This window comes from Mustela erminea, chromosome 14 (assembly GCF_009829155.1).
Source record: "Mustela erminea isolate mMusErm1 chromosome 14, mMusErm1.Pri, whole genome shotgun sequence".
Taxonomy (NCBI): Eukaryota; Metazoa; Chordata; class Mammalia; order Carnivora; family Mustelidae; genus Mustela; species Mustela erminea.
Window position 1 is genome coordinate 17,363,907 of NC_045627.1, and position 27,486 is coordinate 17,391,392.

Consider the following 27,486-nt stretch of genomic DNA (forward strand, 5'->3'; position numbering starts at 1 on the left):
ATGAGCTTCAGCAAGTAGAAAGCAGTGTACTCGATCTCAAGCATACACCAGAGGGTTCAGTATTCAATCCAACAACGGCCTTTTGGCAACACTCATGACTCATGTCTCACAATCTATGTTGAGTTTAGAAGATCACTGGAATGGGAAGACTGGAAGAGACATTTCACCTCCCCAGGAATGTGTCCTTTCAAGTGTTTCCAGACCCATCTTAAGTGAAAAACAAAACATATAAAACTTATTTGAGATCAAAAATGACAACTGGATAGATTGTTGATGCTGATTTATTTCTGAAGTGAAAATTACAGAAAGAGTCACTGAATCCCAAACACAGTAGAAAACCATGTGTGAGAGAAGAACTTATTTTGGAACAATAATTGGTTAAGTCTTTAAATGGGGAAGTACTAGTTATTTTCTCCCATCATAGAAACAATTTCATTGTAAAGTACTTGAGGGGCATCCATGGCCCAGATAAAATCCAAGTGGTTGTAAGGAGGGATCTTTCTGTGATAAATGAGGTTGGGGAGTTTGGAAAGCAGAAGGTCAACGTCTCGAGGGTCGGCCAGCAAGTCATTGCCTCCGTTCCACACTGCAATTGGCACGTGCATGTCCGTCAAGTTGTAGTAGGGAGGTGTGGGCTAAAACATAAGAGAGAAAGAACCCCAGTGTTTATAAGTAACTGCACTTTAAACCCCAATACTTATTTCTTGGCTAGAGGATATTGCACTGGTTGATGATTTTTTCTGTTGAGGTATACTGACACATAACATTGTATTAATTTCAGGTGTATAACATAATGCTTTAATAGATGCATATATTGTGAAATAATCACCCCCATTAAGTCTAGTTATTGTCCATCACACACATGGTTACAGTTTTTTTTTTCTTATGATGAGAACTTTCAAGATCTACTTGAAAGTTTTTTTTTCTCTGTCTCTATTTTTTAAAAGATTTTATTTATTTATTTGAAGAGAGAATGAGAGAAAGAGCATGAGAGGGGAGGGTCAATAGGAAAAACAGACTCTCTGCAGAGCACGGAACCTGATGGAGGACTCCATCCTGGGACTCCAGGATCAGGATCGGAACCAAAAGCAGTTGCACAACCAACTGACCCACCCAGGTGTTCCTTTAAGGTCTACTTTCTTGGCAACTTCCAAATATACAATACAGCATTGTTCATTGTAGTCACCATGTTGTACATGACATCCTCAAGGCTTTATTGTATAAACTGGAAATGTGTGCCTCTTCACCCATATCACCCACCCTCTACCCCACGCCGCTGGCAGCCACTCATCTGTCCTCTGTATCTGTGAATTCAGCTGTTGGTTTTGTTTTCAGATTCCACATATAAGTGAGATCATACAGAATGTGACTTTCTCTGTCTGACTTATTTCACTTAGTATAATGCCTTCAAGTTTGATCCATGTTGTTGCACATGGCATGGTTGGGTTATAGAAGTAGATTCTTAGCAGGGATTGCTCAGAGAAAGTCCCCTTCATTCACAGCAAATTGGATGCAGTGTTTTAGGTCAGTGCTTCTCAAACTTGAAAGGGCCTGTGAAACACCTAGGGATCATGGTAACATGAAGATTCTGATTTGGTACATCTAGGGGAAGAGCCAGGATTCTGCATTCCCGGGTGAATGCTGATACGGTTGGTCCTGGACCATGCATTGAATAGCAAATCTTTAGATCACGTTTCTTACAAATTAAAAATTTAGATTTCTACCCCAAATCAAGAAAGTGGATTTAATTGGATTCTAACTATAATAGTCTACCCAGACACTCTAAAATATGATCTTGAAATGTCTTGAGTCATTTATTTTGGCTTTGTACGGACTTACCAGTATGGTCAGTTAGCAGGTCAGTCAGTTCATTGAAGGGGTTGTTTTGTTGAATACTTGGCTGATTTGACTAAATATTGGATACAATTCTGAGAAAAGCTATCGTCAGTCCCATTTGCTATTTCTAGAAAATCAACATTTACACATAGGTTTTAAAGAGGCTTATAAAGCAGGACAAGGGAATAAGAAAATCATCACCAATTTTACCACTATCCACAGAGAATTTTTTTGGTTTTTTAGATCCTACTCTGCAGAATACTAATCCAATAAATGAAATTTTTCCATATCTCACCTTATATAATAGTCAACTTGTCATAGGAAAACATTTCATCATCTATAATTTTCCATAATATTTTAATACTTTATTTTAGTGGAGAGAAGGGTAAAATGTGGAGAATATTCATAATAATAATTATAAACCTACCTTCTTTTATTCATGCTCCGTTGTTCAAAGAGTTTTCTAGATGTTACCTTCTGGCTCTTAATTGAGTGTCAGGGCTCAGTTAGTTGAAGACCATCTGTGTTGTTCTATGGTTTGGCGGAGGGAGGGTGGGCTTGGGATTTGTTATTTCAGGTCCCCTAATATGGATGCCACTGATTACTGGTAGTACAGGCCAGGAGAAATGTAGATGCAAAGAATGACTGTGTTTTGGGGGTTTGAGGAGGTGATGATTGGAGAAAATGTGTTTTCTTTTCTTTTTTTTTTTTAAGATTTTATTTCTTTATTTGACAGAGAGAAATCACAAGTAGATGGAGAGGCAGGCAGAAAGAGAGAGGGAGGAGGAAGCAGGCTTCCCACTGAGCAGAGAGCCCGATGCGGGACTCGATCCCAGGACCCTGAGATCTTGACCTGAGCCGAAGGCAGCGGCTTAACCCACTGAGCCACCCAGGCGCCCAGAAAATGTGTTTTCAATGGTGTTTGATCTGATTGTGCCTCTTTGAAGACATCAAAAAATGTTGCAAAAGGGGGACATCTCTACACATGAGATATTGTCGTGAAGAGATAGAAATCCCTTCTAAACATCGAGTTGTGGAAGCAGATGAAAATCAGTAGGGCTGTTTGGCCAGTACGTGGGTGGAAACTCCGTGGTGGGAGGAGAAGGAAGGGGAGAAGATTACGAAAGCTGCAGAGTAGCTCTCCCATTCAAATGTAGCCAGTGATGGTCTGCAGGTGTACCCTAACCTGAGGGCTTGCAGATGTGTTCTCATTACATATTTGGGTGGGGCAATGAAGAAATTGCTGTCTGAATGCCTACGGGGCCCCAGATGGGATGGACCCAAAGCCTGGTTTCTTCGTGCAGCAACAAGGGCAGGGGGTGGCCAGTATGTCTGCCTCTCCAACAAGGCCCCTGTCTGCCAAGGAGTATCTCCAGCCTTGATCTGCGAGCACGCCATCCTCACATCTTATCTCTGGGAATATGGTGGCATCACTTCTCTGGCTGTTGACCCCGGAAGGGCTATTGTTTAAGAAGACCAGAGAGTCCAGCTTTTTCTCCTAAACAGTTTGAATTGTCGGCTTGTTGTATCTGTGAACTGCGCTTCTGAAAGGAGAGGGCTGTGTGTGGGCAGCTGATATCCAGGGCAGGGTTGTATAAGGAGGTGCAGGGGGATGCGTTCTAGGAGGTTCTCCCAGGTGGAGGTGCGGTACCCTGAATGCAGCCACTGGAGCTGAGTGCACAGAGAGAGTATGGAGACAGGGTGATGTCTGGCATAATGCATGGATTCCAAGGAAATTACCATCTACTTTCTGATTTCCTTAAGGATGAGTCTGGACACCAACATTCCTTTGGAATACACATGCCTGATGATTATAATTTCACCTTTAAAGTTTTATATCTTTGTCTTTCAAAATGTGAACAATTCCAACTTTAAGAAGCTTACCTGGTGAAAGTGCAGCATGTTCAGAGCTGGGCTTCCCCAGTCAAAAGCTTGGAACTCCCCAGACTTTACAGCCTAATGGAGAGAAATGAATAATACAAGGAAATAAAAGCTCTCCCTGCTATGTGAAAAACAAAATTCAAACCCTTCCAGGTAGTTTACTTTCAATTTAGACAATTTTTGAAAAACATTTTTCTCCTTCCCAAAAGTTAAGACTGTTGTTCATCCAGGACCAGATATTTATGCAAGTTTAAGTGTGGCTTTGCTTGAAATAATTTTTTTCTCACATGCCAAGTCATAAAAAAAAAAATCATTCACTTCTTTGCTACCCAAAGTGATTGTTTTCATAGGATTTTATTTTTATTTTTTTTAGAGAGCGAGAATGCACCCATGCGAGAGGGGTGGGGAGGGGCAGAGGGAGAGGAAGAGAGAGAGAATCTTAAGCAGGTTCCATGTTCAGCGCGGAGCCTGATGCAGGGCTTGAGCTCATGACCCCAAGATCATGATTTGAGCCAAAGTCAAGAGTCAGAAGCTTAACCAACTCAGCCACCCAGGAGCCCCTCTTAGGATTTCATTTACATGGACAGAATAGCTATTTTCAGCTGGCAGCCACATGCCAGGAAAATTCCCTGCTAGGAGCATTTGACAGAGTATTTCAAGATTGTGCTTTACGGAAAGGGCCAGGGGTTCAGGCACACAAAAGAAGTTTTAAGAGCATTTGAGAAATGATACCTGAGACCAGTGGAGGACATCCTGAACTGAAGTTCCTGCTGGATTATGTGATAGATACACATCCAAGCGACTCTATAAAGCAAAGGCACACACATATGTATATTGGGTTTCTTAAAATAGCTAAGATTTCAATTTTTGTGATCCAGGTCAAGTGCCTAAATTCAGCGTTCACCAAAGGAGCCAAGCAACATAGTTGTATGCTGCTGGAGAGTTAGCAAAGTGTAATTGCATGAGACAGTTGTTTGATTTGTCACCACTCAATGAGGACAGCTCATCATCCCTTTGATCAAAATGGAAATCGGGGCTCAGAGAAGTTTGGAGAAATGTCCAATGACATGCAGCTCATATCAAGGTGGAGCCAGAGATTTTACTCTAGATCTCTAGCTTCTCAGCTTTCGCTTCTCTCTACCCAGTGTCGGAGTACAGTAGATGTAATGTATGCACATATAGCGAGATGTGTACGTGTACTCATATATGATAGTCATATGTATATGTATATATATGACATATATATATATACAGATATATAGTCAGAATACACATACAAGATATTTACAATCATTGTGCTATCCTGCTATCCTATCACTGCTCTAATCCACCGTGACCAGACCCCAGACAACAAACTGAAATCATGTCTCAGCTTGTATAGACTGGTTCATAGTGGGTCTTAGTGCCACTGTAAAGAGGACCATGGCTAGGGTCAAACAAATTGACCATCATCATAGAAGAACGAAATACCTTTGCACATAATGTTCATGTGGAAGGATGAAATCTCGAATTCCCTTTGCTCCTTGTCTCTATTTCACTACGAATTTTCTCAGAAGGTTCTCACAGATGGAATGCAGTAATCTGTTCTGCCTTTTCTTAGTGTGACAAGGGTAGACGGTTCCATCATACTGCACATACAAAATGGCAGCCATTCCCAGAGCCAAGGAGAGGGACTTGCTTGCAAGACAGAGGGATGAGTCTTCTACTTACCATCCAAAACAGAAATGGAGGAAATTTCCCTTTTTCACGTATATTCTAAAATATCCACAGATTCTGACCAACACTAAGAAAGAGGACTGGGTGTCCTTGATTTCCATGAGGGCAGGAAGGTATCTGTGATTTCACCATTGTGTCCCCAGTAGCTACAAGACTTAGTAGTGTCCTAGTAAATACTGTTTAATAAGTAGATACCTGGAGGTAGAATTATATCTTCTTGTCAATGAACTTGGTTAACCAACAATTCGGAGTAAGGATAATTGTCAAAATATAATAGTATTAGTAGCAAAACATATGCAATTCCTATGAGCCATATGCTTTGAACTATGTTCTCTAAGCTTTACACAAATGAGTTCATTTAATCTCCACACTAATACACTTGGTGGACAAGGAAACCAAGACAGATGAGTGTAACTCAGCTCCAAAGAAAGGATTGGAGTTTAGGCTCTTAACTGGAATTTATATTCTTAACTCCTTTTGATAACTGTACTTTTTCATATATGTTTTTAAAACCCAAACCCAATTCAAAACAATGGAAATAGCTAGATAAAGAGTATGGACAAAAGCTAACATAAATAGTTGCTCTGAAATAAATTTTATAAAATTTATGGGAGTGACTATCAGCATTAAGAACATTCAGTCAATGCTTAGACATCAGCAGAGAAGCCTGCTAAAATATATGGTTCAGTGCCTCCCCTCACAGAATTTAAGTATTATACCAATTACTCAGGGGGTCAGAAGTGAGTAGAGCTCACTACCTACTATTTTTTCTATATGCTGTTTACTTTAGGGAGCACTTGGGTTACCGCAGGGAGCTGGAGGGAACGAAACTGGGAACAATGATATGACTTCCCTTGGGCTTATCTACAAAGCACGGACACAATTCTGAAGCTACTCCTAGTTTTTTTGTTTATTTGTTTTTGAGTAGACTCCATACCCAGCATGGAGCCCCATGTGGAGCTTGAACTCACGACCCTCAGATCAAGCCCTGAGCTGAGATCAAGAGTTGGATGCTTAAACAACTGAGCCACCCAGGCCCCCACTCCTCCTAGTTTTTCAAAGTACCATGTCTAAGTCATGGTAGAACAAGTCCTCAAAATATTGCTCAAAATATTCAGAATCAAAATGTCAATGCATACAAACCATGTTCAAGTTCTTAGTATCAAATCCACAAATGATGAATAAGGCATTGCTGCAGAGGAGATCCACCGTCTCCCGGGAGCACACCTCAGTAGCAAGAAACTGATCAAAAAAGTGGTGTGGGTAGAATATTTTGTCACCAAATACAAGCTGGAAAATAAAAGCATTGGGACAGTTTTGTAAACATGAAGTGGCAAAGAAGACTCATTAATTTGTCTAGTTGCAAATTGGCTGGTGAGATTTTCATATTTCTTTATGTTGTTTCAGGAATTTCAAACTCTTTTTCTCATTTAATTCCCACTATAAAGTTGGGGAATGGACAGGGCAGATGACCAACATTGAATATTTATTGTTCCATTGAGAAACATAGTGGCTGCTGAGGAGATGTGTAAGACACGAAGAGTTACAGTCTAGTTGGGCAAATAAGTGCCATGAAATAAAAATCATAAAACAACGTGGCTGGATGTCATAAGTGATGCAACAAAACATCAAAAGATCAGAAGCCGAAATGGTGACCCCATTGTATTTTCCGGAAAACCTTTGGAAAGACAATGAGGCTCGGGAGCTTGATTATTTGCCTTAAATCTTCTTGAGGAAAATAGACCTGGGTTATCCCCATATTATATGGGAGGAAACAGGAGGCTAAGAAATAGTTGAGATCTTGTGCTTACCTAGAAGTGACTAAAAAGTTCACAGATTCTATAAAGCTACCATCTTGATCCGAGCCTCAAACCCCTGACTTAAGGTCTAATGCTTTTTAATTATTATTTTTAAACCAACTATCTACGTTGCCTATCAGAAAACCTGAGCCCAAGTAGGAAAGAAACACCTGCAGTAGCGCAGCCGGTAATGATACTCAAAGTCATCGCACATTTTTCACGTTTTGAGCAAAAGCTTTACATATGTAATTTGACTGTAGATAGAGTCTCTTGGGCTTTCAACACACAAGTTAGTTCAAAGTGAAAAGAAATGAATAGTGCAAAACCATGGAAGGAAATAGCATCATTACGTTTTACAGACTGCAGTAAAAGTGTTCTCCTGAAGGAAGCGCATCGGTGTCTGTATGCGTCAGTTTAGGTAGGTGGGAGAAGTAGGTGATTAAGTGTTGGGAAAACAAGGATCATTAGTTCCCTCCAGTGTGTGCCTACTATACAAGACACTTAATATTTCCTGTTTATTGCAACCCACACTCCTGCCCTCTGGGACCCCTTTTAAAGTTCTGAAAGTCAAGGGCATTTGATGAAGGGTCTCAAGGTCCTTGTCTCCACGAGTGTTGCTCCCCTTCCCCTCTTTCTCCTTTTCCCTCTCCTTCCCTTTCTTTTCTACCCTTCCCCTTTCTGGTTTTCTTCCTTTTGTTCTTATTTATCCCTCCCTGAATCGTGGTTTTCATACATACAAAGGAAACGAAACATCTATGATGGGGACCGACACTCCCGGTATCGCTAACCCACGTAAAGCTACCAAGGATGTGGATAGAAAGGGGGATCTCAGTGGCTGTCATGGGGATTCAGCCATTGCTAGGCAGGAACTGAAACACGCTTCCGCCCATTTCCATTCTTGGCCAGAAGCATGGTTGTCCGCACCGTGTTTCCCTTCTCTTTCCGTCCCTCTGAGACCCACGGACAACTCGACATCTTAGATTCAGTTGAAGAGAATCACATATCTTGAAGATGGATGAAGGAAGAAGCATGAGTTTGTTCACAAGGGTTTTGGTGTATTTCACGGTGGCAACGGGAGCTAAAGCATAGAAGGTTTTGATTTTTTTAGCCAGCTTGGGGTTGGTAGAAAAGGTGATGAAACCTGAAACAGAACGACAAGGAACCAGTAAAGTAGGTGTGTGTGTGTGTGTGTGTGTGTGTGTGTGTGTGTGTGTGTGTGTTTTACAAGTGGGACATTATTTGGATTTACACAGAGTGCTGTTTACTAAGAGAGAGAAACTGACCACCTCTGCTTGTTCAGAGCAACCAAATTTTAGTATATTTGTTTTATTTTTGTAGATTCTCTCTAGGAACCTGAGGCTAGAACTTGTAAAAAGTTAAGTTCTTTCATCTGACTTTAGAAAACAGGCCAATTTTAAGATTCATGTGGGGTGAGGAAGAATTACTTATACTGCAAACAGATTTTGATGAGTTCAGATTCATGTCATCACAGTGAGATAATTAATTAGCACTTCATATGAGGAGGGTATGCAAAGGGAAAGATTGAAAAAGTTTTAAATCTGACCAAACAAGATTTAAATCCCGGCTATGAGGTTTATTGGATTTGTTACCTTGGACAGGTCACCTAAGCACTGAAAGCCTCATTTTCCTCATCTGAAATATGGGACTAAAAATGAGTGCTTTAATAGGGTTTTTTAAGGAACCAAGTGAGGTGAATTATAGAAGGTATTTACCAGGACACTAAGCACATTGTAAATGCTGGACAAGAGACCAGCCACAATAATTCAAACATCTATGCTCCATAAATATGCTCAGCTCTTGTCTGTAATGAATTGCTGTGTTGAATGGTAGCATATTAGTAGACTGGGATGTGATCAAAGAGTCATTAAGCTAAACTCTATACAATCAAACTACATAGGATAATCTCTCCCCATGGTTAATAATAGCATATTGATTAGACAAAAGAGTTCTGAACAACAACAATAAAAAAAAAGACTTTCAAATGTGAACACTTACCTCACCTACCTCTGCCTAATTCTACTTAAGGAAGAATGGCATTTGCTAAGGGATTCTTTACCTGATTGCCTAATTCTGTAGATTACAGCCAGTCTATCACCCAGAGAAAGCAAGAATCACACAGGAAGAGATTGCGTGGGTATCTACAGGTCCCAGCACAGGTAGGACAGGTGACTTCTCAGAATACACTTCCTTGCTTAGAATAAACAACACTACTTGTGACACAATCCTAAAAGGGACACTTATCTGACTTCCCAGTACACAGAAGATTAGAAGATGCAAATGCAAAGCAGAAACACCTTCCAGAAATCTATGTGTGTGGTGACAGTGATGACATGTTATCCATTAGTGACAAAGAAGAATGGAATGTTCAAAATTCAAATGACTCCAAAGAGTGGTAGTTTGGAGTAACTTAGTGTCAGTTTTACTCATCTCCATAAATCCTAGGAAATCATTGCATTGCATCTTGAGGAAATAATTTTATAACCCTAGATCAATGAGGAAAAGTTAAACTCTGTTCAGTGTGTGCTATTTAAAAAACAAAAACAACAACAAAAAAAAATCAGTGTGTCATAAGTTAAGGCAGATTTCCCTCCAAAATGATGCAACTTTTGTATGGTTTCGGAAATCGAAAGAGTACATTTTGGTAATCTAGAACATCTCCCCTTTTTTAACAAAGGATCCTCAAAGGTTTTTGAGGAGCACCTGGGCTCAGTCGGTTGAGCACCTGACTCTTGGTTTTAGCTCAGGTCATGATCTCAGGGTCATGAGATCGAGCCCCTGTGGGACTCCATGCCCAGTGGGACGTCTGCTTGAGATTCTCTCTCTCTCCTTCTCCCTCTGCCCCTGTCCCTGCGTATGCATGTGCATGTTTTCTCTCTTTAAAATAAGTAAATCTTTAAAAAAAAAAAAAGAAAGAAAAAGGATATCGACTCGGTTGTTGACCATGTGGGATACATGCTGTGCTGTACCTGCCCAGATTCCTCCTCATGTCTGAGGCATTTATTTAACCCCAGCAGCAGAGAATTTGTGACTCCTGTCTGATTTTGCTTTTGCTCAGGAGAATCCATGGTTCTCAAAGAATTCTAAAGAATTCCTTCCCCGGGTAGTCTTCATTGAATGGGGGGGTCAACTAGTGGCCAAAAAGGCCCAGCCACCTGGTTCCACTCCAAGAGACTCTCAAGAGCCTTCTCATACAGAATTGACTGAGAGCTTTTTGGAACTGTGTCACGTCCCCGCTGCTCCCTCTGCCCAGTCTTGCCTTCTGCCCTTTACCCTAGCAGTGTTTATTTATAAAACAACCTGAATACTAGTCCTCATCTCCTTGGGGACATGACCTATGACGTTTTTCTCTAAAATTTTATAGGTGAGTTAGCTCAGTTGGTTAAGTGTCTTCCTTCTCCTCAGGTCATGATCCCAGGGTCCTGGGATCGAGTCCGGCATCGGACTCCTTGCTCAGCAAGGATTCTGCTTCTCCTTCTCTCTCTCAAATAAATAAACTTTTAAAAATTCTATAGGTGAGACCCTCGTGCCCACCACCAACTTCACCCACTTCCCTGCATCGATGTTTATATATGGACCTACCGATTACTTAGATTCCCAGCATGGAATCAAGTCATCGGCTGAGAACAGAGACTAGCATAAAATACGTCATTATTCCTCCTCTGTGACCCCTCCTTCCCCTTCTGCTTCCACCTTTCCCTTCCCCTTAAAGCTATCTCTCTCGCGCTCGGGAGCTCACCCGATTATGCTTTATCTCAACCATTCCTCTGATGTTGCTGTTCGGAAGGTCCCTCCACCTGTCCGGCTGCCAAATCCAAAGGTCCCTTCTTAGACTTCAGTTCCCATGACTCATCAGTAGCCTCTTCCACAGCTGACCACCTTCTCCTTCTTGAAACACTTTCTGCCCTTGACTTCCAGAACATGAGGTACTCCTGGCTTCCCATAGCACTGTCACCATGACGTCCCAGCTCCTTCATCTGATTCCTCCTCATCTTCTAGACTAAGAACAGCCCGGGCTTCATCCTTGGGCTCCTCCCCTTTCCTGTCTGAACTCACTCTACTGGTTATTGCACCCGGTTTCTCGTACATTTTGTACATTCAGATCTCCAGCAGGTGTCCGGCACCCAACAGCAAGAAAACAGAGCCCCTGTCCCCCTGGACCATATCTGTTGTTCTCACAGCAATCCCCCTCGTGGACTGGGCATCTCCATCACTCTAGGTGCTCAGACCACAAATCTCACATCATTCTTGACCCCTTTCTTTCCCTTATGCCCCATATCCAATGTGGAGGCAAGTCCTATAGGTTCCTCTTTCAGAACACATCGAGAACCTAACCATACACCACAGCTACCCACCTGCATCCAGGTCATGATCATGCCTCTCATGGGTCACTCTAAGAATCCCTTAACCGGTTCCTCTACCCCTACCCTTGTTCCTTATCAGCAGCTGGGGTGATTCTGTTAATGGGACTGTGTAACTTCTAATGCTGTTGAGGGCCTTGAGGTCAGATCCTGGTACTCCCATCTTCAAAACTCTGCTCTGGTTTCCCTTTACTTAGAGTAAAACCTGAAATCCCTATAACATCTCAAAAGCTCTGAACAGTCTGCCCTCCTTAGACTGTGCCCGCATCTCATCCTTGCTTTGTGTCTGATTCAGCTACACAGTGAATCACCTCATCACCATTCCTTGAAAGTCTGCAACCTCAGGCCCTTTGCACTTGCTTTTCCCTCTTTCCAGAACATCAGTCTTTCAGGCATACACATGACTCACCAGTCCCCAGTCCCCCATCTCCTTCACAGAGTGCTGGGGATATCCTCTATCTGAACTCGCCGTGTCCCCTCTGATGCTCCCTTATAGCCTTTCCTGATTATTTGCTTCCCATAACGCTACCATTATTTAACTTACTCTGTATTTTACTTTCTAACCCTTGTTACTTTCTCTGCCTCCCCGCTAGAGTATCTGTAGCACAAGGACGGAAATTTTCATCTCCTTTATTTATTGCTATATTCTTAGGACACATTGCAGATGTTCCACTCATGTGGTTGAGTGGATGGGATGTCCAGTCCAGAGGCCAGGAGGTGCAGTGTCTAAGATTATGGGCTTGGGAGTAGGATGGCCTGAGCTGGGATCTGAGGTACCCTATTCGTCCTACCTGTGTTACCTTGCACAAGTTATTTCCCCTCCTGTCTTATTTCCCCATATATACAACAGATTTGATCATTGTCCCTATATCATTGGATTGTCGTAGCCATTCCTTTATATGATGGATGGAAAGCAGTTAGCACAATGACCGACATGCCTGCATAACCACTGGGAAGGGGTCTGTACAAACAAAAGCCCCCTGCTTCAGCTGCTTTTACCTACCAATGGTGGTGCCTTGGGAGTGGCCAACGTAGTGCAGCTTATCCTGTCCAGTTTTCTTTAAAATGAAGTCAATCGTGGCTGGGAGGTCGTATTTAGCCATCTCATCAAAGCTGTGAGAAAAACGAAGGCATAAATAAAACTGAATACATTTCCTTGCTATAATTTCTAAAAGTCAAGCCTATTTATAGCTAAGCCTCTCTCTGGGAAAATAGAAAACTGGCTTCTCTAAGCATTGCTGCTTATAGACCAGGAGAGAGTGTCAGGTGCTTTTGGGGGGCTGGCTTCTTATCAAGAGCTGATGTCATTTCTGAAATGGAGCATTACAACTGCAGCTTAATTCAAACAAGATAGCCTCTGTCGGTGGGGAATCTTGCTATCCCTAAAAATGAATGTCAGATTTAATCATCATTTGTACACAGATTGTACACAATCTGGGGTCAATTGAGATGAGTCAGAGCGCCCTTTCTTTTACTCCCCAAAGATCAGCCAGAATGGTCTTTGGAAAATGAAAATGGGATTCTGCCACTGCCTTTTTGGAAACTGCTCGGTGACTTCTCATTGTGCGCAGGGTGAGCTCTGAAGGCCTCAGCGTGGCCCACGGAGCCCGCCTGACCTCTCTCTCTTTCTCACCCCCCCAGAGACACGAGCTTCCTTGCAGGCCCTAGAACACTCAGAGCACTTTTCTATGCTTTAGCAGCACCACCGAAATCTCTTCTGCTTCCCCCTCCATCAGCACTTTTTAGGAATGGGGCATGAGAGGGCCGGAGAAAGGAAACCTTTGAAAAGCTGGCCATGGTGTCCATATTAACTCCCTCCCACCCTCTTCACTGTTGATGGTGACTTGGGTTCTTGAAACCCCAACTGAGCTTGGATATCCTCCCAAATCTCGATAGATCTTCCTTTTGGAATCTGCTAAGGCACCAAATTTCCTTGCTTCGGTCATTTCGCTCATTCCATTTGAAAAGGGAATTTGCTCATCACACGTACTGAGATCATGGAGGAGAAGCTACCCTTGGACTCAGAATCCAAGAAGGGATTAGAATAAAAAGACTTGCTTCTTCCCTCCTGAGAGTGTAATGTATTAAAATGGGACTGGATTGGAACAGGCAAACATGAATACTCACGCTTTTTAAACTCGATTTTATTTTTCATTGTCCATTTTTCTTTGTCCCTTTTCTTTACCTGAAAGCCCAGAATTCCACGGAGTCTGGGGAGAAGTATAGGTTTCTCTTGGCCCAGGTGTTCCCCCTGCTGTTTCCCAGCCACACGTCATAGCCGGCGTCTGCCAGAATGAAGGCCAGGCTGTTGTTGGGCAAATTGGAGATCCAGTTTGTGGCTGACGTGAGCAAACCGTGTTGCAGAAATGCAACAGGTCTCCGGCCTGAGGGAGAAAATTGTATCCAAGATTTATATCCTCATTCCTCATTCTCAGATAAACATGGAGACAGGATATAGACTTTCGGACGACTAGAATGAAATAGTTTTGCTTGATTGAGTTGAATATTTGAATATATCATTTTAATTATGGTGGTGGTTTCTCAAGTGACACAACGCATCAGATTGTGCAGTTTAACCTTGGAAGGCTATTGAGAAACTTATATTCTGAGGAAATTCAGTGTGATGTTAATTTAAGTGGCTTGTGAGTGGTAAAGTGATAGGTGATCATGCTTAATTTTATTCTCCTTGTACTTCACAATTTTCCTGCGATGAGAAAAAGATAAAATGTTTGTGTAAGTGAGGAAATGAGCCTCAGATCGCCTCCCTTTCCTCCCCATGGTCACACACATCCTGGCTAACTCTTCCTGATCCTCCAGGACTCAGCTAAGTCATTATTTCTAGAGCAAGTTTTCCTTGATCTCCACCAGCCGAGTTAGGCCTCTGTATCAGAACTTCTGGTTTAATGTCCTCTGCAGAGTTCTAGCATTGCACTTATCACGTATCATTATAACTATCTGTTCATGATTCCACTAACTTCATGATGATCTCTCTGAAGATGAGAGATAAAGTTTCATCATGGTTTCATTTCTAGAATGAGCAAGACTCACTAAGTCCTTAGGGAGAAATGAAAGGAGGAAGGGAAGAAGGAAAGAAACAAGGATGGAATGAAGGGAAGAAAAGAGAAGGGAGAAAAAGGAAGGGAGGGAGGATTATACCTATATTCTCTGAATTTTTCTTCCCATAAGGAATTCTATTGATCCCAAGGATATAACCATCTTCCGTTATGACATCATACTCTTCACTTGGGTAACCCCAGTAGGAGATCATCTGACTCTGATGAAGAAAAACAAAGCTTCTAGTTTCAGTTGAGTTTTTAAAAGCATCTAGTAAGTAGATAAGTTATTCTTGACTGGTCACGTAAAAGCTTCAGCTTGCCATGATTCTAAATCATGGTAGTAGCTCTTGGTTCTATGGGTTCCCTGCCCCACAACTCTGGTAACTTACAATATTCATGGTCACTTCAGGGCTTATAGGATGTAATTTTCCAAAGTAAGCATGTGTGGTTCCAAGTGCAGATATCAAACTTGCCACAGTTAATAGCAACCACATTTTGCTCTTGTCTGAAACAGAAGAAACCATGGCAGTGGTTAGCCTATGATGCTTTCATAATACTTGTATTCTGTGCTAGTTTTACCTTCATGCAAGGTTTGATTATATTCTGTTTTGGGCAGTAAACTGGGACATGTGATGGTCAGCATGTGTATTTTAATGCTTCACATGTTTCACTCTCCTTGAAGCCTTTTACGAACATTTCCTACTTGGTTTTCAAGTCATATTGAGCTCAGCTTAATTGATCAAAATGTCTTCTAATTGTCTGGCATAATATTATGTTCTTATTATGCCTTATGTTTAAGGCTTTTGTCAACTCTTTTTGAGAGCCCCAAGTCATGTGTGTGTGTTGGGGTTGGGTGGCATTGTGTCAACATTTGATTCTTTTAGATTCGATATCAATACAACATGGTTCAAACCCATCGTGATGTCTTTAACATTGTTTATGATAGCCACTCCATAAATGCTTATTAATCTGAGGTAATTATATGGACTTAATGGCCACCACCAGTTGTTCAAAATATCTAAAAACAAAGTATCTAACAACAAAGAGGAAAACCCATATCATGATATTAAAAGAATTTTAGTGATTTTCTAATTCAACCCCCTCATAGTCTACAGGTAAGAAACAACAACCTACTTCTCAGAGAAGTTAAAGATAATTTCAAGTGGATCACATTACTGCTATTATATACGTGATCAGTCTTTCACATAATGTCCTCTCAAATTTGGTAGGCTTTTATAAGCTATTTTATGAAGTGAAAAAACAGGGGCTCCTGGGTGGTGCAGTTGGTTAAGTGTCTGACTTTTGGTTTGGGCGCAGGTCCTGATCTCAGGGTGGTGAGATCGAGCCACATGTCAGGCTCTATGGGCAGCAGGGAGTCTGCTGGACATTCTCTCTCCCTCTAACTCTGCCCCTCCTGCTTTTTGTTTCTCTCTTACTCTTCCTAAAATAAATAAGTCTTTTTACAAAAGTAAAAAAAAATGTTAACTTCCATAAGATATCTGTAGCTTCTATGACAAAGGATTACTTTCTTTAATATCTATTAGCTTTTATTAATCAGGGAGAAAAAAGACCAACAAATCAATAAATACTGGTTGAGCACATGAAAAAGCTTTCCTAGAGAGAAAAGTGGCCTAAAACCTTACAACTTAAAAACATTTGTAAATATTCTGTTACATTTATAATCGATGAAATGTAAATTAAAACTATAATGTTTTAATACCTATCAAATCAAGTTTGATAATTCATAGTGATGGCAAAATTGGGTGGAAGACCTAAGTGTTTGTGGGAGTGTAAGTTTTTGCTAGGTCTTTCAAGAAAATTATGAAAATTTAAAATGCATAACTCTTCTATTCCACATTTAGATTTTAATCTCAGCTATAACCACAAATGTGTCTAAAACCATCTATATGTACGAGGATGTTCACTACAGCATTGTATATAACAGGAAAGATTGGGAATGACTTAAGTAAGTGCCTATCAGTAGAGAACATAATCTTATAAATTATCCTGCAAACCATACAACAGAATGTGATACTTCTTGTTTAAAAAAAGTGAGATGCAAATCAAAACTGCAATGAAATACCTCACACCTGTTAGCATGGCCATTATCAAAAAGACAAGAAATGACAAGTGTTGACCTGCGTATGGAGAAAAGGGAGACATCGTGCACTGTTGGTGGGAATGTAAATTGGTCCACAAACAGTATGGAGGTTCTTCAAAAGAATTATAAATAGAACTGTCATATAATTCAACAATTCCACTTCTGAGTATTTATCCAAAGGGGAAAAAACACACTAACTCAAAATATATTGGCACCCCCATGTTCACTGATGTTCACTGCAGAATTATTTATGGTAGTTAAGACATGGAAGCACTGTAAGTGTCCACTGATGGAAAAATGGATAAAGAAAATGTCACACACACACACACACACAGGAATACTATTCAGCCGTTAAAAAGAAGGAAATCTTGCCCTTTGTGACAACATGGATAGACCTCAAGGGCATCGTGCTAAGTGAAATAAGTCAGACAGAGAAAGACGAATACTATATGATCTCATTTAGGTGTGGTATCTCAAACAAACAAACAAAAAAAACCCAAACAAAACCTAAACAACTGAACTCATGGATACAGAGAACACAGGGGTGTTTACCAGAGGTAGGGAGGTAGAGGGGGAATGAAATGAGAGAGGTGAATTAAATAGTACAAACTTCCAGCTATAAGATAAATAAGTCAGGGGGATATAACGTACAACATGGGGACTATAGTTGATAACAATAATGTATGGTATTTTTTAAAGTTGCTAAGAGAGTAGATCTTAAAGGCTTTCATCACAAGAACAAATAATTCTGTAACTATGTGTGGTGACGGATGTTAACTAGAGTTAGTTTCGTGATCATTTTGCAATATATAGAAATATTGACTCATTAATGGTGTACATTGAAACTGATATAATGTTATATAGCAATTGTATTTAAATTACAAAATAAGAAGAAGAAATACTATAATACTCCCCAAAGAGAAAAAAGTGAGAAAGTATTTATATGTATTTATATGAAAATTTATCTGAGCTGGTTATTAAAAAAAGGGCACAGAATACAGTTCATTTGGTTTATCTAATACAGTCTGTGTAGTACCATTTATAAAATTTAAAAGGTCTCATTTGAAAAGTAAAACTAGAACACCAAAATTGTTGGGCATCTTGGTTATGAAGCCATACTGCCCAGTGACAAAATCTGCTGGTTATAAAAGGAATGATTTTTTTTTTATTCTGAGTTACTGGGGTTACCCAATTTAAAATTTATCAGTCTTGCTTGTCAACATGTGGTAGTTGGGACAGCTGGTCAGCATTTTCTCTAGGAAAATAAGGAATCCCGCTTATACTCAAACTTATTAGAACTAAACTGATGTTCTTTACCATTTTTGCATTTTTATAGAAATTGCAATTTACAAACCTTTTCCAAAGGAGCACTTTCATAGCCCTTTACTTTTCTGATCTTGTGATGGCAATTATCACTTATTTCTCAGCATAGACAGACTATTTGACATTAGACCCAGAACATCTGAAGTCCCTTCTATGTTGTAATCACCAACTATAGGTCTTCAGATATTAAGCTGGTGAAAAAGCCTCAAGGGAGAAGTAATGTTTGTCCCCAAATATTTGAAGAGACGTCATGTGAAGGACAGTTTCAAATCAATTCATTTGTAGTGCGTCTGAAATAAGTCATTCAATAAATATTCGTTAAGGAACTACTAAGTGCCGGGGCACCTGGGAAACTCAGTGGGTTAAGCATCTGCCTTCGGCTCAGGTCATGATCTTAGAATCCTGTGGTCAAGACCCGACATTAGGCTCCGTTGCTCAGTGGGGAGTCTGCAACTTCCTTTCCCTCTGCCCCTCCCACCCACTCATGTTCTCTCTCGCAAGTAAAGAAATAAATAATCTTAAAAAAAAAGAAAGAAAGAAACTAGTGAGTACTAGGAGCAGTATTCGGAGGTCACACATGGAAAGATTTTCATTCTGTATAGAGAAGAGCTTTGTAAGATTTGTGTCATTGGACTCAAGTGGGATTCTTTGGAAAGAGGTGATTTCTCAGTTGCTGATGTTTCAACAAAGGCAGTATAACCATTTGTCATCATACACGTAGAACGCTTAGTATAGTTTGCAGCTTACAGGAGAGCCAGACTGAAGGTCTCGAGACCTCAACCTGACCCTCTGGTCTAAGTTTGACCACTTCTTTACTGAGGGTTAGATATAGTAGTGTCTCTTACAAATGTCTTTACATGTCTTTACAAAGATATTTTAGAAAGGGACAAACTCATACATAAAGAACAACCAACAGTGTTTTCACATTCAAACCAGAAAGATCTGATCAAATATGTCTAGGAGCCATAATTTTCACCTTCTATTGCCTCATTAAGTGATTTGGCATTGTAAAGTGAGGACACTTTACCTATGGTTTAACTTATAGGATGTCCCAACAACCCAGTCATAAACATGAGCTCAGAGGCATTCAGGGGCAGGTTAAGTGTGCTCAAAATGCCCATGGGCCAGCTCTAGGATGGTATCAGTAACTAACATCTGCAGAGGGTTCACTGTGTCCTGGGTGGGGTGTCGCACATGTTGAGTTACCATCTCTGAGATTGTTCCCTTTTTGAGAAAATACAGCCAGTAATGGTGCATGTCCCCAAGTTATTATCCAAACCCACGAAGATAATGAAAGTTCTTAACAACATGGCAGGCATATCATAAACTCTGAATAAATAGCTACTATTACAGTCATCCCATTTGATTCTCATGATAGCCCTATGCAGTAGATAGCATTTCCATCCCCATTTTATGGATAAGTGAGGTGAGGCTAAAAAAAGGGCTTTGCCAACAGGTAGCTTGAAAGAAATTGACCCCATGTTTGAGACTAGGTAGTCTGTCTCCAATGATTATGTTCTCCACTATAATGCCTCTTTAGGATGGCCTAAGGCCAACGTCTATAAGATGCTGCTTGGGACATTGACCAGAGGTTTATATAATTTGGTCTAAAGTTATTTGGAGAGGTGTATAATTTGAAGAAATGCATTAGTAGCCTCTGAATTTTAGCAATGGTATTAATAAAGGTTGATTCGATAGCACTTGGATAAAATTAAATTATTCAATATAGTATATTACTACAGCTAACTCATGATGCTAGAGGACTGATTTTTGCTTCTCAGAAGGAAGAATATGAGAGATAAATGTTCACATTAGGCGTTCACTATAAAAATGCTGAAGTAATAAGCAAATCTGTCATCTAGTAATTAATAAGTTCACATATAAATTAAAAATCCAAGAGAAAAATAAGTAGGATTTTAAAGAATGAGCCTTAACTTAAATAGACACATTTATATAGATGAATATATATACATTATATATATATATTTATATAGATGAATATGCAACAAATATTAAAGCTCTTTAAAAATTCAAGGGTTTATAGGAAAAAAAATGAGTTCAATAATTCAAATACAAATTTTGCCCAGCAGAAGTTATACTCACGATCTCCTCAGAAACAAGCTCGTATTTCTCTTGATGTTTAGTATCTTGGTGAACGTTGCATTTCCTTCTTATAGACAAAACTTCCAATAATGGCCAGAACTACTCAGCCACTGATTAGATTCCATAAATCTTAATATCTGAACATCATCTAATTATCAGAAGACAAACCTAAAAATCAAATACTGCATTGATTTTCACTTAGTATCGAGATCACACCTTTAATTTCTAACAACCACAAATATTGGCCAAAGGAGTCATGCCCAAAAGGGATTTAGGAAACATTAAAAATGATTCTTGATAGCTTAAACATATAAAGAATGTTGAACCAAAGGTATAAGACAAATGATTATGTAGTGTAGCTCAGATAAAGGGACCTAAGATAATAAAAGGTCTCCTCTTGTTCTTTAAAATTATGGCACATAAACTCTTCTGACTGGATACTTACATAACCTCCTGCAAATGAATGTAATCGGCAAGGATTAGCGTTTTATTATGCTCTTTGATCAGGGTCTCTAACTCAGCAGATAATGATCTAACTCCCAGAAAACCCCAGCTGCTGCCCTTTAAAAACATGTGGGTGGTGCCATTTTCTTATATAAAATCATTACTTGGAGTTTGAACAATGTCACTGTGTTAATAAATGACTTGTGTAGTTAAAAACTTAATATTTAAAAACATAGCTTATCCTTTATAACCACCATGAGCACCCATACCTTATAGTGAGAGAAAAAGAGAATTGTGTTTTGACTTCTTAAGATAATTTGCAAATTTATTTTTAGGAATCATCATTTTTTCAGTAGCACTTATGTTACCTGCAGAAATTGTGAAGAAATAATCATTGCCGGAAGGAACACAACGGTGGGCTATGACAGCAACTTTTCACCAAGTACCATCATAAAACTGAGCAGAAATGCTTGATTTGAACAAACTAGGAGAAAGGGCATAGCCAGTACCACAAGTATTTGCATATACTTATGTTTCTAATATCTCAGCTTCACTCAGCTCTGGTTGATTGTCATTGACAATAGGAGATTTTTGAAAAGAGAGTCGCACAATCTCCTAGGGTCAATGTGGAATGGGAAGGTGTTGCTCGCTATCCTAATGCAGTCTGAATTTACGTTCCCAGCAGGCGGGAAAGAGCTTGACCACGTTTTTCATGTCATCATGTGTACTCATGCAAAAAGAGAATGCAGGACGTGTTCCCTTGGCCTTTTATTGTAGCTGAAAAGCGTTTGGAGTCAGAGTGTGGTATATCTAAACACTAAGGATCTTGTAAAGAGACCCATAATTCTTGCCATAACAATGCAGCCAATCAGCCAATTGTTTCTTTATAAGTACCTTAAATTCTGATTCATTAGGGGTAATTGTCGTAGTCATAGAAACTAGAAAAGAGGAGTTAGGGTCCAGTGTGCAGCATATGCTAAGGGCCATGAGGAAACATATTGCCTTCTGTACTATATCAGCCCCTCTAACCTCCCTCACCCTGCTCACTGTCCTTTTCCCCTTGCAACTGTCCTTCATGTATACACAGGTCTCAGCTCAGTCTGTATTTTCCTGACAGTGCTTATCGTTTCTCTGTATTGGGCTTCGTCCTTTTATATGCACTGCAATGGAACCCTATGGTCATCCCCATCATAGGACTTACTGATCAATGGGCTTTGTCAGATCTCTTCCCTGGCACATAACACACACACGTAAACTCCGTAACTGTAAGGGCTTCACCTTGTTCAATCGCTATTCTATCCCCAGTGCCTACCCCTTGTCTGGAACAAAGTACACAATTCATAGGTATCTGATGAAAAAAATCATTAGGGAAAGAAAAAGAATTGCCAAGTCATCTATACACATGCATAAGCATACCAAATACGTTTTGTAATATTAAACTACCTGGTGGATATTTTAAAAATATGATTAATGGAATGTAAATCAAATGACAAGAGGATATCAAAATATACACTAGAAAAATATATGTATTAAATTATTACGATCTCTTATTTTTATACTCATAAGAGATTTTACTAACGATAACAGAAAGCCATTTATAAGCTGCTGAAAGAAAAGTCATAATTTAGGAGTTGTACCAATTGTTCCACAGAAACCACCTTGACCACACAGTCTTTGGGTTAGACGTTATCAGAATCCACCGATGCAATTAATGTGTGTGTCTTTAATTAGGACACATGAAAACATGACTCTGGTGTGGAAAGTGTCATTGAGTGAGACTGTACTGTTGAGAGAAGAGGTCAAGGGCAGGAGGAATGGTTGTACCTATATAACCTTATGTTAGGTGACTCAAGGCAAAACACTTACTCACTGGGCCTTAGTTTGTGTAATAAACTCTATAACAGGAACAACACCCACCCAACTACCTGGTGGGCTTCTCACAGAAGTATCCTGATTTTCTTTTGTTGCTTCCTATCTTTTCTTCAAGATTCGGGGTTCACTCCAAATGTCACCTCCGTGGTCACATCTGAATCTCCCTGTCGAGTCAGTGGTTCCGTCTCCTCATTGTTCTAGGTCCTTATAGGTCCTTGTGTACTGACACTTTCCATATTTTAAATCTAAGCTGTTTTCTTGTCCAGATGGTGTCTGCTGAGAGACATAACAGATAGGTAGTTGAATGAACCCATGAACAGAGATAAAAGGAAATAAAACAAAAGCAAATGGTTTGGGAAACTTAAAGAGCTAGAGAAGTAAATAGAAGATAGTGTTTTCAGTAGTGTCCATAAGACCCCTAAGGTGACACCAGCCGGCGGGTGCTGTCCCATATATAGTGGGGGAATTTCTCATGCTTATTTCTGGACAGAGGGAAGAAGAGTACAGGTCTAAATGGATGGCTTTAGGGTCAAACCCACTAAGTCCAACAGTCACCTGTTGTCTCAACGGATTTACATCAGTTTGTAAGGCAGTGTAAGGCAGGATGATAGTGCCTACCTCTCAGATGGCTTTTATGAAAAATAAGTAAGTTCTACACTCTCCATTGCATCAAGCATGGCATAAATTCTTAGTAAATTATCCTTTAAATTTTTTATAATGAGAAATTTGACCAATTGCTGAAGGCCTCATTCCCCAGTTTTTCTTTTGAGTGCTTATTATATGCTTGAAGCTCTCAGAAGCCAGAAAGAAGATCTTACAAAGGGCAAGCCAGGTTCGTGCTCTCTAGAAGCTTTGGTTTGGAGGCACAGGAGACAACTCTTGGTGCTTAGGAAATGAGTTTATTTGACTGTCCCCATAAAATTCCAGTTTCTTTATCACTTGGCAGAGATAACATTGTCTTTACAGCTCCTCTTAGAAACCTAGAAACTTTCTCTTAGAAACCTCGTTACTCTGAACACTTGACACTAACTTTGTAAGGGACAAATGTTCATGACCTGGGGCCCATGTAAATATGTAGATTTCTAAGGTGAATAGTTCCATGATTTCCATTAAATTCTCAAATTTTCCTTCATTTATAGAAAGGTTAAGAATCTTTGAGACTATGACTTTGGCTCAGGTCATGATCCCAGGGTCCTGGGATCAAGTCCCACATCAGGTTCCTTGCCCAGCGGAGAGCCTGCTTCTCCCTCTGCCTGCCACCCCCCTTGCTTGTGCTCACTCACTCTCTCTATATGACAAATAAAAAGATATATTTTTTAAAAAAGGTACCATTGAGGGCGCCTGGGTGGCTCAGTGGGTTAAGCCGCTGCCTTCGGCTCAGGTCATGATCTCAGGGTCCTGGGATCGAGTCCCGCATGGGGCTCTCTGCTCAGCAGGGAGCCTGCTTCCTCCTCTCTCTCTCTGCCTGCCTCTCCAACTACTTGTGATTTCTCTCTGTCAAATAAATAAATAAAATCTTTAAAAAAAAAAGGTATCATTGAGACTAGGGTCATGTCTAACAATCCTTCATACAACAATTAAGAGAATGGTCAATAAGTACATATCCAATAAGACTGAATGGCAATGAAAAGCAGAATATTTACAAGGATAGAAGAGTCCATCTACATTAAAAAAAGAAAGAAAGAAAAATAAAGAAAAAAAAGATGATGAAAAAGGTTATTTTATGCGTACTATGAATTCAATGTCAGCACTGAAAGAATAGTATTGGAGATAGATGTAGTAATGATTATTTATGTAACTTTTTGTAAAACCAAAATAGTACAGTCCAACTTAGGAAATAACTGTGAAAGAACATGAAAAATAAACAATAGCATTAAGGAAAAACAATTCCATTGTCAATTAAGAAAATTCCAGAACTTTGCATCTAGTAGAGTTTTCTTTATTGGGTCAGTAATTTGGTAAATTTCATAGTTAATATCCTGAAGTGCTTCCTGTCTACACTACACTACAACCCAATCCAATTGGTTGTAGAAGGTATAGACGGAAGGTGAATGAGGTTAGGGATCTGACACAGTATGTTGCTGACATCTTTGTTTTCAGACACAGGACTTTTTTCCACCAACAGTGCAGCCCTCAGTCACACAGTACTGTGGAGGAACAAGCTAAATGAACATAAAGAATTTTCATGAATAATCGTACTTGGAAGCAACATTGGGTTTCTGTAAAACCATTTCATTAGAAGAGAAGGTGTATTTTATTTACGTTATTTTTATTATTAGTGAAAGTGAGTTGGTGTTAAAATATATAGCATATATATATACACACACACACACACACACATACATATGCACACACACACATACAGCTTCTGGAAAAAAGGCCCCTTGTGCATTGGCCAGTGTAAAGTTCCATATCGGAGCAGGCCCACTATACCTGGCAAGCTTTGGTGCCCTTCTACACACAGGTGGAGGTTAAGGGAGAGACAATATTTTTATTCCTAATCCTTAAAGCAACAGTAAAATAGATGATTAAAAATCAAACCGGATCTGCTTTGTTGGCACTCTCAAAAAAACAAAGAGAGGTGTGTTTTGGAATTTCTAGATAAAGACCACTTTGGGTTGATATCTATTTTCCTATTCTGGTCAATTGGTCTTGAATTGATCCTTTAGGTCCAGAGATAAGGGTGTTGCTCTACTCTTAGATTCAAGGAGTCCTGCCCTAACCCTGCTGAGACTTGTCCCTGCCCTCTTCCAGTGCTGCCCCCACTTGGGTAAGGCAAGTTTAGAAAGGACCTTAACAAAACAGTGGAGGCAAGTGAGGACAGTGGAGGAAGGAAATTGAGGGGGCATTGGCTGAGAGTGAGGTATTGGGATAGTGTTATGGAAAACTACTTTGGTGAGAGAAAACTCTTGGATATGTTGACTAAGAATTTAGAAGCAGAATCTGCCACTCAGTGTCAAATATATGACAAAAGCATGAGAACAAAGTTGTCTTTGGTTGTGTCATTCAAGGCTTAGAGTAGGTTGAAGAGATTAAAAAAATATTAAGACTCTGTTAGCCTCAGAAGACACGTATATTTTATGTGATTTCACTCATATTAAGATATACAATCTCTAGAGCCAACCTGTGAGACAGTCAGTAGGGATCACCTGTAACTGGCACCTCTAATTGAACCAGCTCAGCGACCTTACTGGAGAAGCTAGGAGAAGAGCTTCAGGTTTTATATACAGTTCACCTTCTGGGTGACCCTGAGGGTTCTCTGCAGCATTCAACAAAAGTCACTGCATTCGCTTACTAGGGCTGCCATGACCAATACCACAGTCTGGGTGTCTTGAACCATAGCAGTAGAAGTCGGAGATCAAGGTATTGGCAATGTTGGTTTCATCTGAGCCCTCTCTCCTTGGCTTGCCGATGACCGCCTTCTCCCTTTGTCTTTATATATTGTTCCCTCTGTACCTGTCTGTGTCCATACTTCCTCTTCTTACAAGCACACCTGTCGCACTGGATTGGGCCCCTATAAAGCCAGCAGGTGTAGGTTCACTTGCCAGCCAACTACTTTTGAGAAAATTTTCAGAGCAAAGCAAATGAGAGGCCAATCTCCAAACTCAGCTTATAAACTTGCTTCTTTTTATGACTTAATGAGTCTTCCTAGGATCAGAAGTGTAGGCTCAGATTTCCAAAATCATGGAAGTCACATAGGATGTTTGGCACTGGAAGGAGTTAGGGTTCAAGAGTCTATAGATCTAGGGGCACCTGGGTGGCTCAGTGGGCTAAGCCGCTGTCTTCGTCTCAGGTCATGATCTCAGGGTCCTGGGATCGAGTCCCGCATCGGGCTCTCTGCTCAGCAGGGAGCCTGCTTCCTCCTCTCTCTCTGCCTGCCTGCCTCTCTGCCTACTTGTGATCTCTCTCTCTGTCAAATAAATAAATAAAATCTTTTTAAAAAAAAGAGTCTATGGATCTTGATTTAGTAAGCTAACAACTTGACTGGAAATTTTGTGCCTCAGAGGCAATAAGAAGATTGGAAACTTCAAATATCTAGAGATACATGGGCGGAAATCAAGGATTGTCATATGCACTGGAACATTCAGAGCATTAACTGACAGAATTCTAAAGACTTGGAAAATTTATTTTCTGAAACATTCTGCTGGGAACAATGAAAAGCTAAATAAGCAACTTCAAAGCCCACATTTAGTGAGATTATTAGTTCCTTCATTGTCAAACAATCCTAGTTTTATTTCTTGAAAAGACCCAACTATAGATTTTGATATTTAACATAGAAGTCTTTTAGCTATGTTTTCTGACATTTTGTCATCACCAGAAATTACCCAATATTTTTAAATAGTAAAATAAAACCATTATTCTTTTTAAAATTCAAGAATTACATTTTTTCTTAAGGAAGTATCACAAAGAAATGACACTAAAGGAGTCAAATGGAAAACCGAGAAATTATTGTCTACATAGAATCTCAACTTTCTTTTCTCTAATTACTAAAAAGAATAAAACTGCACTAAAATTTAGGTGTCCTTTGGGGACATTAAAAAAATACACACTTTGGGTGCCTCAGTGGCTAAGTCCGTTAAGCATCTACTTTTGGCTCAGGTCATGATCCCAGGGTCCCGCATGGGGCTCCCTTTCATCGATAAGTCTGCTTCTCCCTCTGTCCCTGCCCCTGTTCGTGCTTGTGCTCTGTCTCTCTCTCTCTTTCTGAAATAAATAAATAAAATCTTAAAAATAAAAATCCATACTTACCTCTCATGTAGACCAATGTACTTAAGAATAGCGAAGGCAAGAGTTCCGGCAGAGAGCGAGGTGAGAAACGCAGCGCGGCCGTCGATCCCAGGGCCCTCCAGGCCCTCCGGCCTGAGGCTGGTGGGTGACCTGGGGGGCCCGGGGACAGGTCGCGGGCTCCGACCTGCAGAGACCCAGCGCCCTCGCCGCCGCTGCCCATCGGCCAGGCCCAGAATGAAGCAGCTGTG

The 27,486-nt window shown here is 40.3% G+C and overlaps 1 protein-coding gene and 1 long non-coding RNA gene across 9 annotated transcripts in view; one reads left to right on the forward strand and one right to left on the reverse strand.

The window, feature by feature from the left end:
- Window positions 1–15,583, forward strand: part of LOC116573361 — a 32,974-nt gene extending 17,391 nt beyond the window's left edge. Inside the window, exon 5 of one of the 2 annotated variants that reach the window (XR_004278724.1) lies at window positions 13,804–15,583. This is a non-coding gene — a long non-coding RNA (uncharacterized LOC116573361). The remainder of the gene's footprint in view (window positions 1–13,803) is intronic. The other variant, XR_004278725.1, reaches the window with a different exon arrangement.
- LIPF (lipase F, gastric type) lies at window positions 264–27,486 on the reverse strand. Of its 7 annotated transcripts, none has more exons than XM_032313434.1 (12): window positions 27,260–27,336; window positions 22,564–22,786; window positions 20,195–20,362; window positions 15,057–15,172; window positions 14,768–14,885; window positions 13,797–13,995; window positions 12,615–12,724; window positions 8,237–8,373; window positions 6,577–6,723; window positions 4,450–4,521; window positions 3,721–3,792; window positions 264–635 (listed from the first exon to the last, which is right to left on the reverse strand). In XM_032313434.1, exons 4-12 carry the CDS (start codon window positions 15,159–15,161, stop codon window positions 402–404), a joined length of 1,194 nt encoding a protein of 397 aa, XP_032169325.1. In that variant the 5' UTR covers window positions 15,162–15,172; window positions 20,195–20,362; window positions 22,564–22,786; window positions 27,260–27,336; the 3' UTR covers window positions 264–401. The 7 variants fall into 7 exon arrangements, with proteins under 7 accessions (XP_032169325.1, XP_032169326.1, XP_032169327.1 ...); XM_032313435.1 differs by having other exon boundaries at window positions 22,556–22,786; XM_032313436.1 differs by lacking the exon at window positions 27,260–27,336 and adding an exon at window positions 23,129–23,212.

What these genes read in the sequence shown, in the direction of transcription:
- LIPF (XM_032313433.1), bottom strand. Translation starts at nt 27,458, where the DNA reads ATGGGCAGCGGCGGCGAGGGCGCTGGGTCTCTGCAGGTCGGAGCCCGC. An exon ending in TTCCTTCATCCATCTTCAAG is followed by an intron (nt 6,724 to 8,236) that starts ATATGTGATTCT and finishes TTTATTTTCCAG; the next exon opens with CTTGTATTTGGTGACAAAAT. An exon ending in ATACTAAGAACTTGAACATG is followed by an intron (nt 4,522 to 6,576) that starts GTTTGTATGCAT and finishes TTTGCTTTATAG; the next exon opens with AGTCGCTTGGATGTGTATCT.